Source organism: Coturnix japonica, chromosome 6 (assembly GCF_001577835.2).
Source record: "Coturnix japonica isolate 7356 chromosome 6, Coturnix japonica 2.1, whole genome shotgun sequence".
Classification (NCBI taxonomy): domain Eukaryota; kingdom Metazoa; phylum Chordata; class Aves; order Galliformes; family Phasianidae; genus Coturnix; species Coturnix japonica.
In genome coordinates, this window is record NC_029521.1 from 17,162,930 (window position 1) to 17,179,650 (window position 16,721).

General features: G+C 39.1%; 1 protein-coding gene across 6 annotated transcripts in view; it reads left to right on the top strand.

Moving 5' to 3' along the window:
• The window catches only part of PCGF5 (polycomb group ring finger 5), a 54,421-nt gene extending 43,275 nt beyond the window's left edge, over window positions 1-11,146 (top strand). For 4 of the 6 annotated variants that reach the window (XM_015866873.1, XM_015866874.1, XM_015866872.1 and 1 more), the window contains one exon: window positions 9,933-11,146. In XM_015866873.1, the coding sequence (XP_015722359.1) occupies window positions 9,933-10,088 (156 nt within the window). In that variant the 3' untranslated portion in view covers window positions 10,089-11,146. Of the gene's footprint in view, window positions 1-2,013 lie in introns of all 6 variants that reach the window. The other 2 variants (XM_015866877.1, XM_015866878.1) reach the window with 1 other exon arrangement.
• Window positions 11,147-16,721: the final 5,575 nt, after the last annotated feature.

Genomic DNA, 16,721 nt, shown 5'->3' on the forward strand with positions numbered 1-16,721 from the left:
GGCCAGTTATCTTGTTTCATTCTTTAGGCTGATATCTGCATCAGTCTGGAAAGGTTATCTACCTTCCTATCTCATCTTTCTAATAAGTAGTGTTGGGCAACCACTAACAAAAGACCAAAACTGAAGGGAGTGAAACAGAAGAGGCTGTATTGGTGGTTTTGTATATTTATTACAGTTTGTGTTTTATTTTTAAACAAGAAGAGAAATTGCAAATTGAAGCTGATTCCTAAATGTCATTCATCAGTTTGGGAATCTTTTTCAGTATATATCAAAAAATCATTAAGGTTGGAAAAGACCTCTAGTCCAACTAGCCCACTAAACCATGTCCCTCAGTACCACATCTGCGCATTTCTTTAGCACCTCTAGGGACAGTGAACAGTATTTTGGTTTGCTCATTGATAATTTTCAATTGAGCTTCCTTCTAAAAATTACTTTGAAAGTCTGAAGTAATATTTTTTCTTCAGCAAAAAAATTAATGATTGAGGGTTGCTCTCACTAGGGATGGGAGTGATCTGATTTACAGTCATTACTTGAGTAATTAGAATCACTCCAACCTATTTCATTTTTGTCTGTACAGTTGGTTTGTAGTTGTTCAAAGTAGCATTCAGTCTTGCAAAAACATGTAGCCATTCTGGTTTGTATGGTGCATTCTTCAGTGAGGCAACTGCTTTGTCTCTGCCTGTATGGACTTCCAGATAGAACTGAGTGCTTTTAGATAACAATTTATAGAATCAAAATATTTGTTCTGAAAAAGGAACAAGTGAAATAGTATTTAAATGATATAGTCTTGTCCTGTGTGGAAAAAATCAGGGACCAAGTCATGTGGTCTCCAAATACATTTGTTAATTGCTCAAGCAGACTACACATGGTGCTCCCTTTCTTCTCTTCCTAAATGCTCTTGCTGCTGTCAAATACCTCTGTTTTTATGTTTTGATTTGTCTGCACTCCAGTTTGTAAATCACCAGTAGCTATGGTCACTTTTAGTTCTGCTGATCATTTCTACCCTAACACAAAAATTTTGTTAAGCTGTGAAGGTCTCTGCAGTGATCTCTTTCTTTCTTGGCACCTGAAGTTCATCTGTCTAGCATTTGAAAGATGCACTTTTTTATTGATTTTTTTCCAAATTGGGAATAATCAAGGCTTAAATTAGCCATGCTCTGTGGTGGAGGCCCATCCAGTTTCCATGAGATGTTATTCAATGAGATGTTATCAGAACTTCTGGTAACAGGAGCTCAGATATTCCACAGTACGTTCTGGAAACCCTCTGTTACCTTCCATACCATAACAGCTGTGGCCAATTCAGGGATTCCATTAGATTATTTGCTTTTTTTTTTTTTTAATTTTTCCCCCCCCGACTCCCTCCCCCCCAAAATAACAAAAACAAAAAAAAAACTATTGAATATTTATCAATAATTATGAAGTTGAGGAGTTTGGATTTTAGGGAGGGGAAAACATTAGCCTTCATTTTTCAGTACGTTAGTTGACAGCAGTTTTATCTGATTCTTTCTTTCTTTATTATTTAATACCGAAGGAACCTAACTCCCATTTAACTAGTTCTAACTACTGCCACACCTATGGGAATCTCTGCACGTTTAAAAATCAAACTACATCATCTGTAAATGGACCTTATTTTACATAGCATAGAAGTTAAAAATTGCTTATTCTCAGTCATAGCAACACCAATAAAAGTTGTTTGAATAATCCAACATGTCTGTCATAAAACATAAAAGTCACTAAATATGTAAGTCAGATATAAGAATTTGATGTTCGTAACAAATAATTATAGCTGACTTAAAAATAAGATACAGCTTTGAAGTATAGCAGTGGAATTGTTGAACTGTGTGTTGCAATCATTTTATTTATATTTTAAATAGTTCTATGTATGTGTTTGAGGACTAAGCTCTTATTGCTCTTAAGGTAAACTTTAATAGCATTTCCTTTGTATTTTTAATGAATCATATCTTCATGTTATTCTTGTCTTTGTTGTTGTTTTTCTCTTGCTTTTGTTTATAGTCTTACCCTATGGTACTTCAGTATCGACCTAGAATTGACTTCGGTTAGACCAAAGGGCCAAATCCCATTGTGATGAACCCTGCACTATTTGTTTACCCATCGACAGATTGCACAATGAATGGATGTGCCTGGATTAGGGGGACACAACCAGATTTTCAGCATGCAAATAAGGACATTGTCTTTCTTAAAATTGTTGACTGCATCTTTGTTGTTTCTATTAGAGTAAGCCAAGTGCCATTCTGCTACTGAAATGTGCATAGGATATTTGTGAATTTTACAAGTGTGCTGCAAGTCATAACCAAAATCATGAAGTGTACAGACAAGATTCAAAAACTCTGGAATATTTTTGCTTGCGTGTTAAAAAATTCTTCTGGTCCTCGTACTGATCACACTAGCAAAATGGCAGAGCTCTCATTCCATGTGGTGTTGCAGTTTCACACGCTTACTATTTTACTGAATATTGTTGTTTAAATCATAGAGTACTGTACAAATAGCTAAGGATTATACCTTGAAAATATTTTGTATAGAAAATATATTTAGAGAAGTGGTGGTTGGGCCACTACCTTTTTCTTGATAAGCTTCTTATGGGTCCAGGTATAGCTCACTCATGAGTGTGCAATGGCCCTTTTGCAGTGTACCCTTAACAAGAGTGTTGAACGTGATAATTCAAAAAAGGAATTTTAAATTGTCTAAATAGATTCTACCAGTATTGCTTAAAAGCATTGCAGCCTTTGTGATTGCACTTTTTTTTTTTATGGCTACCCTAAAGGTTGGAATTTGGGATATGGCTTTTCTTTGGAAAATGGCTTCTAGTCAGATAACATTTCTTCTAATAAAACTTTTATAGAAATGAAGTTAAAATAATCTGTCTGTGAGATAAATTTCATTGTGAGGTTACAGTCAATGCAGAATCTACGTGTAGTTACTGCATTTTGTGGTAAGCACTTACTTTTAAGATTTGGTAAAGGTATATAATAAGCTTAAAAAAATAACATATAGCTTTAGTTATGCTATACATCTCTCTTGAGAGTATCTGGAGTGTAGAATTCATGGTGGAAATGTTTCACTAGTTGAAGCCTCATCATACAATTATATCCATAAAATTAGAGGCAATGCAATACTGAAGATAAGCAGTCTGACCAAAATAGTTCTTTGGGTCATTTTGTTTTTTTTCCCTGAGACCTGGTAGTGCTGGATAAAAGAGTGATTGTTGCCTTAGGTACTGCAAGCGTCATGGTTCTTGTATAGAATGTTTATTGAGGTTTCTGGTAGTGTTGCAGGGAGCATAGTAATGCGCATGTTTTCTGTAGTCTTCCGTTGTCTTGCTCTGCTTACAAGTCAAATGAGTTTTTTACTTCAAAAGCTGTGGAGATAACTGTAGTTCAGTACCGTCACATAATTATTTTCAGTGCACACCCTCTAGTATTGTAGATAGCTATATGTGTCCTTAGACCTTCTGCATACATCAGAAGGGAACCAAACTTGCGTTTCAGAAACTACTCTAATCGAACTTGGGTAGGACAAAGTGAAAATTCCGTCTTGACTACCATGGGATCAAGTATAAAAGGTGGAAACAAGGCTGTAACTTCTTTGTAAATGTGTATTTGCATACATTATGTTTCTGTAGGAGAAACACGCATGTTGTGTATTAAATCTGGCCCCTTTAATACTTGCAGGACTTCTAACATTGATGACTTGAAGAATCCTTATATTGCTGGGTTAAGTCCCACCAATGCACTCCGAAGCCCGTACAACATGATGAAATAGCAATGCTGTCAGTAGCAGTCTGTTTAGGAAACCTGCCATTGCAGGTCAAGGTTGCACATATTGTGCAGATGCCAGTGAGCCTGGGGAAGCAAAATGTTAAGGAAGCTGCTGCTCCGTTCTACAGGCATAACGTGCCGACTGGCATAGGCTTTCTTTTGCCCATGCTGTAATGGGAACAGGTGCACCTGCGGGCTGCAGGAAGCAGTCATCTTTTTGCCCACCTGAGCTGTGACGTGCTGCTTTGCCAAAACAGCCCCACACTCCATGTTGGGAGGGCCCTGCTCATCTGTGTGCGTGGAGCAGCTTATCAGATCAGAGCATTCATTCTAAGTGCAAGTCATTGCTATCTTTGTTATATACAATTGTTTTGTATGGTAGAAATAATTTGTAAATATTGACATGCACATGCAAATGACACCTTAGAATTTTTATATATTTCATGTGTTTTTATACCAGAATTTTCACTGTAGATTCACTTAACATAAAATGTTTCATTTCATCACAAAGCTAGCAGTAGGACTCTTATGCATAACTTCTGCTTGATTTGGGGGACCCCTTTTTTCTCAGCTTTTGCTGGTTTGATGAATTTGAACAGATTTGGGGGGAATTAGGCACATTAATTTTTATCCAATATTGGTTACCTTACACAGAAGTTTGCATCCAGCTAACGGGACCCTTGACATTTAAGGCTACTTCATTGTGGCTTTCAAATGACACCCCAACAGAAGATTTGACAGTCTGATGACTTTCTGTAGTCACAGTTCAGAGGGCTGTGAGGTTGTGTTGATTGGAATTAGATACTGGTGATTCGTGGTATTTTTTGGATGAAACTTCAAGCTAGGTTACAGAAGGCAAATCTTCATTTTAAGCATGGAAATTACAGACATACCTGATCATACCTGATTCAATGTTCCCAGCTGAGAATTATGCCTTTAAATGCTTTTAAATGTGTATAATCTAGGCAGCTACCTACAATTAATGCATTTCTGAGTTGATGGCAAAGCTCCTGAGTGCTGCTCTAGTTTAATAGTTTTCGTAGCAGCAAAGTACCAGTAAATACATATCTTAACTGGACAGCTTGTATAACACAGGATTTGCCTTTCTTACAGGAATTTTTTCTCTTCTCTATAGTATGTGTGCCATGTATCTACATCTAGGCATATTTGATTCCTTTGTGCCAATTAAAGATAACTGAACAGCGTAGGTCCACAAGATTGCACATACAGATTCCTATGTGCCAATGATGGAGTAAGTGGAATAAGTATGAAGCATTCCATTAAAACTAAACCATATTCCATCACTGAGCAGATTAATTTATACAGTCACACTTGCTGAAAATAAGTAAATAAATAAAAATCCACACTACTGCTTAACCTTGCTATCTCATACTTAGCACATTTGGTGCTTTATTTTCCTGAAAGTGAAAAATTTTATCTCCTTTCACTCTGGGAAAACTTATTAATGACAGTTTTAAGCAAATTTTCATTGGACATTGATGTATGCTGAGTTTGTCCAGCAACAAACTGCAAGCTAGAATTTACAGGTGAGGTCCTATAAAATCTCCAACAGTAGGGAGTTCAGTAATCAAGAAATGCATCTTCCATCATGTATTACTACATTGCATGTACTTGAGAGCCTAGTGCTATAAAAGACATTTGTTTGGATGAAATGCCAAGTAAGATCGCTATAATATTCTTAAGTGACTCATCACTACAGTAGTTAACTGCTTACAAGTGCTTCTGAGATTTGGGTCCTAGCAGTATGCAATGAGTGTTGTGCATATTTAGCTGGCTTGCAGCTATTATGCAAAGTTGAGTTCTAAAGTGATATTTTGACTTTACTGAAAATATTATATAAAGTGCCTGATTATTAACGCAGAATATCTTTTAAACCCAATATTTGTATTTGGCAGGGTAATCTTTGCTTCTCTATCTTATCAATGATCTTAATATCTTCATCAAAAATATTTCATGACCGCTCTGTATTGAGAAATCTTCCCTCACGTGAAAAAAGCAGAAAAATACATGCTATTTTTTTTTTCCATTTCTGATTGTCTATCTCAGTAGAAACTATGTGAAAAGAATACTTTCATATTGAAATTACTTCATTTTCTCTATGAGGTGACCTTGATTTCTGAACCTTTTTTTTCTCCTAGGCTCCCAAGATTTGATTCTACTTTTCTCTTCTGCAGTTATCAAAAGCATTTCCAGTATATCTATAGGTGGAAAGAGAATGAACTCATTCCCTTTAGGTGTAAGCTAGACTCTTCTCCACTGAAGACAGAGCAATGGTCCAGAGTTTTCATCTCTTCCCTTCTGTGTGCAATTGTTAGGCATGACTTTGTTAGAGAAGAAAAGAATTTTTCCTTCTCTGCTGCTTTCTGAAATAACAAAATGTACCAGTGTTTATAGTCTTTTCACTGAACCAGTCTCTGAATTGTGTTGTTCCTTTTGTTTGCAACAGAAGGAATAGCCTCCAGCTCTGCCAGGTACTATGTCTGGTAGAAATTCTGCAGAGCAGGTAATTGTTCAAAACCAGTCTTACATAGCAAAACAAGCAGGCTGAGGGGCTACATCAGTTACCGGTCAAATACATACTATAATCATTCTTGTCTATATTTGCTTAGAATAGGTAAGAATTAAATATGTTCCAGGAAGTGAATAGTTGCAGAAGAATAATATGGTAATTCATCTGTCCTTGCAGAGGGACATTCATGTAGGTACAGCCCCTAATGAAGAACATGTGGAATGTCCTTTCACAGTTGCATTCTGCAAGTCTTTTGGTCTTCCCGTGTAAGAATCCTTTAATAGATAAGACTGAACAGGATGGAGGTTTTCATATAAACCTGGGACTTTCTTGTGAAAGAGTTTGCAGTTGAAAGCAAAGCAAAACAATCCTAGACTGTGTGACAGAGTCTTCCTTTTGCAGTACAGGTACCAAGCTGCTGACTGCTAGGACAGAAAGTTTATGGCCATGCTTTAGTCAAGTCCAGAAATGCTCCAGAGCATCTGTTTCGTAGCTCTGAGAAGCAGTAGGTGACACTGCACTTCTTAGAACAAGGTAGAATCAGGTGCCACCGTGACATTAGAAAGCTAGTGCTTAATGCCAAAGAAATTCATGTTTTCTTTTGGGATTAAGTTAGTGTCTGCTGGATTTCAGTGAGGTTTTCACAGTTCTGCATTTTGAGCCCTTCTTAGCCAGTCTGAATAAAGTAATGCTTCCATGTGGTGTACAACTAGAGATACCCGTTTGAGGAAGGATTGCCATCTACTGGAGCATGTTCCAGGATGGATTCCTAGACACGAGCTTTGATCCACACTAAAGGAAAAGTGAAAAGCTTCCACCTTCTCGCTTACCACCACTTTTATGGCACATGGGAAATCTGGTCTTCAGACCTCAGTTGAAACATCCTTTTGTAGGAGTGTTCCCGAATGATTATCTTATAATGGTAGCATTTTTTCTTCATGAGCAGATCTACCTGTTGAGGTTTTTCTTCCCACTACTATGCTGCCTGTGGATCAGGTTAGAACAACAGGTTCCAGAACAGGCAATTTAGTAAGGGATTTCTAATGGAGATCCTTCTACCCCAGGTATGTGCCATAAATCTTCTGAATTCAGGTGGCTTGCTAATGCAGCTGCGTAAGGGTGTTGTTCCATTCTCTGGTAAGAGATGTAGATCTGTGCAGTGGTGGGGTGTGGCAGTGGAATGGAACAGCCTTGTAGGCTGATGGGATGGTCCTGGCTACCTGTTGTACTTGTAGGGAACCAGAAACTGCTTTTCTAGGCTCAGGATGGATGAGATATTCTGGAATTAAATACATCTGAAAGCGTAATCTTTTGCAGTTACATTAATTTTAACCAAAGAGAAGCACTGGTTGGAATTTGCATGTTCATCTAAACTATTACGCATACTTTTCTTTGCAGTGAATTTTACATGTATTTTTATCAAATACTTCTGACAGGGTTACTAATGTGACAGTTAACAGGGTGAGATGGACAGGAGCAGTTACTGTGCATTCTTTATAAGAGTGAGTGGAAGGTGATTGCTATATGATAAAGTGCTGCAACAGTGACTCATTTTTGCTGCTAGTTGACATACTGAGATGTGTGCTACAAATGAAGTTGTAATAAAGATGTTTATTATCAAAGTGCAAGGCACGTATTTTCTGATGGTATTCTACTCCTCAAATTACGTTTTGTATTATAGCATATTGAGTAAATAGGCATTCTTGCTGTTGTCTCATGAATTTTGATGCAGTAAAGTGAAACGTGCTCCCTTCCTTCTGAAAAATATAATGTACTGATTGATTCAAAATTATTCTTTGCCTTCAGATACTTAGTTTGTTCATTAAAAAAAAAAAATTTAAAAAAAAAAAAAAAAGGAGAAATAAACTATTTTTATGGATAATCCAATTGCCTAGTAGTTTCAAGGGACTTAACACCAAAGGTAAGCCACCCAGATACTGGTATGATTGAGGCAGTGCCATGTTCCTGCAGTGCAGTGCTGAGGGTTAGCCCTGGGTCTAGCAGAGCAGAGCTCCCTGCCTGGGGATGTCCCACACCACAGGCCCAGCAGACTCAGAACAGCACAAAGCAGCCAACACAAGCAGGGTTAGCGCACAGGTTGAGCTGGCACAGCATGAGCAGCTCTGTGGGTGTAGCTACCATTGGAAAAGAGAAGCGCAAAGGCTTGTGTTACTGATGTGTCAGCTATACCTGGCCTGTGAACTGACAAAATACTTCAGTGTGCTGTCTGTCCCGTGAACCTTCCAAAGCACAAAATATTCACCAGGCTACTTTGGGGTTTTCTGGCTGTAGTTCAGTGGTGTTTTGGAGGGTGGAAAGGACAGACATGGAGGATGATGAGAAGATACTAAGGTTGTTTTACAGATTTTTATACATATTTTTTTAGCAAACGGCATTGCTGTACTCGGTGTGAGACCTTTGGTTAGCCAAGAAGTCAGTTATTTTATTTGTGCAGAGCAAGACAGAATAAAGTAATCTGAATATCTTCATTTTCTTTTCCAGGATAGCGATTAGCTAAACTGGAAAGTAACAGAGCAATTTAATTATTTAGCTGGCTCTAAAACATTCTGATCTAAAAACGTACTGATAGTTGTTTTTCCTCAAAGACAAACTTATTAGAGTAAGCATGAAGCAGCATCTCATTTTTTCCTCTTACTGCAGACCTAACTGTTGAGAGGAAAAAAACTTCCCCCCCCCCCCCCTTTTTCCTCATTTTTAATTAATGCAGAGCCGGAATGGTTGGATGTTCCAGGCTGCTGAGTCGCATTGGTCTGAATGGAATTATTTTGGGATGGGGGACTAAGTGTCCTTATATAAGCTGTGATCCAAGTTATGATAAGAAAGGAGCCTATGGTGAGCAGTAGTAATGTTCTAATGCTTCCTTGCATTTGATCAGTAGCTATCAGTTTTTAATGTTACAGCCCTCACAGCACTTAGGAGCTCATAGAACATATTGTGATGTTATGTTGCTAATTTGTTTTAAAATATAAAATGTTCAAAGCTTTTTGTCAAAAGTGGTAACATCATATTACAAATAAACCTTTTTGTGGTTGTAAAACTTAGCTTATAAATCATTCAAATTGAAGTGAAAAAAACACAGGTCATTGTTAATGACAGTCTATCCTACTATTAAAAATATATGTATTTTTGTAAAGGAAAAGCACTTGTAGATATTTAATCGGTCCGATATCTGTCTATGTTAATGTTTTGAAGAAAAAAAAAATACAAAATGCTGCTTAGAGAATCACTTATGTATGTTTTATTTTTTGTGCTCAGATGCATTTTCTGTTGATTTATGGAATGTTTATCCTGTGTGAAGCTGTATAGTTAGTACAGCTGGGCTAAATGCATTTCTTACCTTAATGGAATGCAGCATGTCTGACTATGCCTTTACATTTTCTCTCCAATCAGAAACCCGACTGCAAAACTTAGGTTGGTGGTGCTGTTCATCTTTGATATTAGCTTCATTCTGCCGTACATCATTACTACTTCATAATGATTGTAAAAATGCTAACAATTTTTTGTGGTGTTTGTGTTTAATGGATGTTTTTAGGGCGTATTTGGATTTCATTTGCATTTTAGGAAAACCTACAAAGTTTTATATGTAAATATGTTTGCATTTACAGATGGCATTTGAAGTACAGTTCCTCCAGACAATAAAACAGACCAGATTAGTCATGTTCAGTAACTTTCCTCTGGAGGAAGCTAAGCCAGGTACACACATGGAGTATGACTGCATCACTGAAGTATCTGAGCACTTGTACAAATGGTATTTTTCTTGAATTCAGAATAATTAATGTCTTGTAATGTTGTAAGGACCATTGAAACTTCATCCTTATCTATTTAAATTCTGTGTGGCCCAGAGGTCCCTCTTCCTCACTGAGTTTCCTTTCATTGGTGTCTTGTTTGACATCTAATACTGTAGATCTAATAGCCTGCACTAGCGGTAGATACAGTGTTATAAACTCAGTTGAGTAAATACTTGCCAATTCTGAAATAAGCAGAGAATTTCACTCAGACAACAAACATTGGCCGTGCCACCATCTCGTTAACATGCATGTTTCTCAATGACCTGTCAGTGATTAACTTCTAATGTTTTTTAACATTTGGATATTGTTTTATCATTTTTATTAAGCTATATATGAATTCACTGGGGGTCAGCATCTCAGGTGAATCACCAAATGAATATTCTTTATGTCTGCACTAAAATCATTAGAAGCTGGGTGGTTGTCATGGGGGAAAAAGAGAAGGCTGTGAGTGAGTTAGCAGTAGTGAGCAGTTCTGCACTGTGGTAAAGGGAGTGTTGGTGCTAAGTTCTATCTTGGCAGGGTGCCGCAGTTCCACCTCTTGGTGCAGAGTGACGTGTGCCTGTTAGAAAATGCATCTCCACGTGTGTTAACAAGGTGCATTTCAGAGCAGTAGCTTGTGCAGACTGTGTAAATGGACCTTTTGGAATCTTGTGTATTAAATATAATTTATCTGTAATATTTCTAGTGATCTACCTACCAATAAGGTTCAGTACCAGCGATGTTAAATTGAGTGCTTCATGCTAATGTCAAGAATGTTCACAGCACCTTTATAACTGCTGACCACAAATTACAGTTCGGTATGGCGTGTGTGCTGCAAGATGCCTCTAGCCCAGTTGGATTAATTTTATGAAAAATCTAGATGAGCAAGAAGTATAACTAATCTGCTTACTAGCACTGAATCGCTCCTTTCTCAAAGCAATAAATATATCCATGTTGTGACATCTGTTGTGCAGCCTACAATAAGAGTTGTTTTGTTGCATTGTTTCTATATAATTTATTTTGTGCAATAAAAGATCTCTGGTTTTATCTGACTTTTCTCTAATTTTCTTATTATTTCAATTTAAACTTTTGCTGGCTTTATATCTTCCTCATGGAGGTGTGCTATCAACTCACAGAAGTGCAGAGCAGAAAATGGAATGCAGGAGTATTTCACCTCGTAGGAGAAACCAGAGTACGCTTACACGGCCTGATTTTGTTCACATTAATGTCATAGAGAGTGTCACCATTAATCTTAGTGGGTACAAAGTCTGCCAAACATCAAAGTTGACCGAGTTGTTGCTCCCATCAGTAAAATACACAAACATGCTGAGTTACTAAGATGGAAATTAAAGGAAGAAATATTATTCAAGAGAAGTTGTATTCCTTTACCTGAGTGAAAGCTATGCTGTCATCCCTTGAGATCTGTTTCAGATTAGGAAATGAAAGAATGGGTTGTTGGTTAACGTGACCTGAGACAATGAGCATTTGGCACCCTCTTGTAAAATTCAGATAACAACAGAGAAAAGGTAGCAGCTGCTTGGGAACAGTGTGAAGGCATACATGGTGAGTTGCAATGCATACATATGATTAAATGCAGCACACTTCCCAGGGCTGCTTTGGGTTTGTCAGCAGCACAAGAGCAGTTGTGCAGTCGTATTTGTTGCTGTGTGTCAGCAACAGGAGTGCAGCTTCTCTGGCTCTCCTTGGGACCTTCCTCATGCCAAGTATTTGATTTCAGTAGATTTGATATATGTTATGTATGCTTCATCTATTAGTTATAGACTAATAATTTCCTTTTTTTTTAGAAGCGTTCTTGAGACTTTGGTTGCTCAAGAAAAACCTTTGCTTGATGCCTCTGCAGATGTTTGTTGAATAGTTCTTAACTGCAAAGTTCTGTTCCTGTGCAGTTTCTAACCAGTGTTTCCTCAAACAAGATTTCCAGAAAAAAAGTTTATGTAAGTTATTTTAAAGGTTTTCCTTGTTTAAGGCAGCAAAGAAGAGGAGAATTATAGAAAAAACACAGGACTAGTAACAAATGTATGATCAGTTACCTGTCCTGCCCGTGGTTCATTGAAGGAGAACTCTGTGAGTCCTTCCTGGAGCCAGAGCTGCACGTAGGTTCTGTTCAAACAGCTATTTACATCAGGGCTGGAGCAAGTGAATTCTGTATTAACAGAGTTGGGATTCACATCTCCTTATATCCTGATATTCTGTTGTTTTATTTTAGAAGACAATATGCTGTGCGACATCATTATAGGCAAGTTTGTCAAGAGAGAAGTGATTTAGTATCAAGTTTTCATTAAAGAAACAGAAATTTGCTGGCAGTACGTAATGCGAGCACCTCGTTCCAGTGGCAGTCTTCCAGCATCTTCATTTGGAAAGAAGACTGCTGCATTCATAATTCATAAAAAAGCATTGGCGTCTGTCCCATTAAGCCAACACAGGAAAACATTCTTATACTCAGAAACACTTTGTCCATCTTTTCTATTTATAGATGAGGTTTTCTCCTTTTTGGCAGTACACAGTGATTGCCTTTATAAGTATGTAAAATAACGGTACGATAAAGCTATTGATAAGAAAGCTGTGCTTTATACCAGCTAAGGAGAGATTTTAAATTTCTTGGATTAAATTTCATCCCCTGTTGACTGAAGATGCATAACGTGTGTGCTGATGCCTCTGCAGCCTTCCAGTCCTCCTGGCTGCAGACTGCACAGAGTTTGGTGCTGCAGTACATCTGCTGGCCTGTGTTCTTCCTTTGCCACTTCTGCTCAGGTTTTTCCCCACACTGTTGTCCTGTGCTTTACTGGTTTCTGATGCTGAGTTTTTAAACCACCTTATTGCTTGGGAAGAGTTCCCGCAGGAAAGCGCCTTTGAGCAGCTGATCAAATGGTCTCTTCTGAGACAGACAGTGCAAGAATCATTCTCATAAATGAATGAGTTACTTGTGATACAAGGGGCTGCTTACCTGATTTCCCAGGAGTCACAAAATTCAGCACAGTAACTTGAAAACCAGGTTCATGTGAACAAATTGCCTGGCCTTGATGGGAAAGTTGGCATTGCAAAAAATAACACTTTTTCTGGTGTTCCGTGCTAGAAAGCTGGAAATGACGGATTTACCGCTATTTATTGCAAAACCGACTCTGCAGCAGTGTATGTAGATTACATCTTTGGCTTCATACCACATAAATTAAATGGTTCCATATATTATCTCTGCCACAGCATTCAGAGTTGCCTATCTGGGCAGCATTCATTTTCTGAGTTCTGGAATGTGTCTGAATCCTTTGCACTGAAAAATTAAAACGGAGGTGCACTTCCAGTGTGTTCCCCTTGGATGCAGCCTCCATTCAGCCTCCATTCAGCCTCCCGTTCGCCACATTCTGCCAAATGCCAGAACATCACTCCCAAGTGAAAAGGTGCCTTGAGAGTTCCTGATAACTGAATGGAAGAACATTGCTCATCTGCTTCGCGTAAGTGATAGGTAACTTGTTCTTCAGTTTTTGAATAGCTGCTTTATTGAAGAGCTCTCTGCTAATACTTCGAGAGGGTGAACGTGCTTCTTCAAAGCATTACCCATCTAATTTGACTATTTATTCATAGAGTTGATATAAAGGTTTTGTCAAGGTGACAGGCTGTGCGAATTTATGTTAATACAACAATAAATAATGATACACCTTATTTCAGGAAGTCACACTACAAAGGATAAAATGTTATTTTCAACCAAAGGCTGCCAGTGGCAGACAATGAACCAACTTCAGTGCTCATTGGGAAGTGCCGTGGGAAGGAGGTGATGGAAAGGGAAGGCACCTGCTGTGGGGCTGCTATGTCTGCTCTGCTTTCATCTGCCCACACAGCAACCACTTCTTTGGGGGTGGAGGCTGTGGAAAACAATGCTGTAAGGAGTGCACAGTTGTGAATATAAATAAAACACTGCTGTGAGAAAGTAAGCACTGGATAGTGCTTCATACTATTAATAACTTCTAAGAAAAGATACTGTGTCCCAAGAGAAAAGCACACTGGGTTGCAGCCTGCTGCTAAGAGAACTTATCTAAATGTAGTCCCACGGAGGCTGGTGGTTGTTTCCATTTACTCTCTAAGTCGTATGTGGTTTTTTCCACTTCAGTAAAGGATCAATTATACATGTCTCTGAAAGCCCACAGGTATGAACACCTCTGATGCAGCAGGCTAAGAGGCACATCCACATTTTTAATTTGAGGAGCTGAGACTTAATTGAATCTGTATCTCTTCATGCATCAGTAATATTAGAAAAGGAGGAGAAATCCAGTTTGGTTGAGTGATGACACATGAAGGTTGAATTAACAATGCTCAAAGCATCACGGGTCCCTTCCAAGCAGCACTTGGATGCTCCAGTTGTGCTTCTACAAAATCACAAAGAGAAGGCAGGAATATTTCCCCTGACTTCTATGGGTACGTGAGCAAGCCAGCAGTGCCAGATGCCAAAGTGATGTTGAGAGGAAACAAGGAGTGGCACACAGCTGACTGCTGTCAGCAGAGCAGTGTGGATGTGTGCAAGGCCCGAGCTCAAGAGCAGGACACAGAGAAAACAGGAGTCTGCCTTAAGAAGCTGGGAGAGAAGCTCCTCTGTGTCTCTCCAGAAGCACATGGAGCTGTCACCCACACCCTGGGCTCTGGTCACGGGAGGACTGTATATGGACAGTTTCTGCTGTGAATTTAAAGAAAAAATATTTTGACAATTTCCCAAAAGCCCCAGGCTTTTATTTATTTTTCTAAAGTCAACAACAAGAAAAAAGCAATACTAGAGGGTCAGAAAGTGGAGATCCTTTCTCAACAGCGATAGCATGTAGCATGGGGAGGCTACAAATGCAATAGCAGCAAAGGAGGGGGCTTCTGTAACTAGAAAACACTTTATTGAATGGGAAGAACTACAGGAGATTTGAAATGTAACTCACTGAATTGTGCATCAGATTAGGAGCCAAGGGAAAAGGAGTTTTGGGGTTTTTGTTTTCTTTTGTCTTTTAAAAAGCAACTTATTAATGGTTTTAGAGATGTTTCCTGTGTTCATTAATATCTGGCCTTTTTCCTGTGCCAAGCCAGCACTTGAGCACTGAGCTGTTAGAACAGAACTTACTGCTCTTAATGATCAGCACAGAGCAGCTGTTCTTGGGTTCAGATGTGAGGAAGAGAGAATTTTGAACTGTAAATAATGCCATTACAGTGGTAAGGTAAAAACTAGCTTTAAATGCAGGAGACAGCTGCCGGGAGTTATGCTAAGGTTGGAAGCCCCATCTGTGTGTAGTCTGTCATCAGCCCTGACCTTTAGGGGCTTGGCTTTAGTTAAATAGCGCAGCTCCAGCACCAGGAGAGCTGGCATACCAAGCAGCACTCAGCTCCTCCAGCTCTCTTATGTGGTAAAGATTTCTAAACACATCCTTAATCTCCAGGATCTGTTATTTGCAACAGGTGATGTGGTTGGCGCTGGGCTCTTTTGCTAGCGATTGTGCTAGGCAATTATATAGAAAATCCTCAGTAAATTGCCCTGATGCTCTGCCAGCCAGCAGTAACCAGAATGAAAACTCGCAGTCGTGTTCAGGAGCTTTTGTTAGGCACAAGATGGACATCCATGTTTTAAGCTCTTTAGATATAATGCATCACAGACACTGAAATTGTAGGACTTTGCTCACCATCTTTTGTTATCAATTCTGCTCAAGTATTGGAAGCCAATAGTTTAATTAAGTCATAAGTTTTAGTAGGTAATTTACCTGCAACAGTGCCTATTCTGTTTGCTGTGCATACCACCAGTCCATTTGAGAAGCCAGCTGCGCTGCGTTACCTGTTTCTACCCTCTCAAATTGGATCTCTTAACGAACCAGGTGCTGACTTCTCCAGAAGATTTTTCCATGCCAAAAAGATATCTTTGTGCTCTTTGCAGCAACAGCTCTGCTCAAACTTACAGCAGTTAATTTCTTTGAAACAGGCTCTTCTGGTGCCAGTTGTCTCTGCAAGGATGGAAATTATTGCTAAATAACCAGTCACAGGTAGGCGCAGTTGTGAGGGTCTGGTTGAATGTGAAGTTGTGGGCCTCAGTTACTCCTTCCACAGTGGCAAAGCCAGGGGCATCCTCATGTCCTCCACAGGCAACTCCTGCTCCCTGGGAAGGTCCTTTCCTGTACATGGAAGGGGCAGAGAACTCCCATCTTGCACCACATCTGAGGCCCCAGTTCTCTGCTCTGCATCCTTCAAGCAGGAGTGCTCTTCACTGGTACTGCATTTCATTCATTCTATGAGGTTTGTTTTGTGTATGGAGCCCCTTTCTCCATAATGAAGGGTTTTGCCTCTTTTCCCTGTGCCTCCAATCTCAGTGAATGTCTGCTTCAGTTAGTAACTTTTCCTGGCATATTGGTGCTGACTTCTCCTTAGCATCCCCGCACCAGACTGTGCTCCCCTTCCATAGGGGACCTCCTATAGAAAGACGCATGGTGAGATGAGTTCCTCTGTCCCACAGTATTTAGAGCAGGAGTGGACTGTAAGCATAGTGAGAGTGGACTCATTGGTGCTGCTTATTAATGTTTTGGTTAGTTCGTTAAGAACGCAGAACATGGCCTTGCTTTCTGCATTGTTCTCTGCTGTAGATAAAGTATCAGTTTCAGT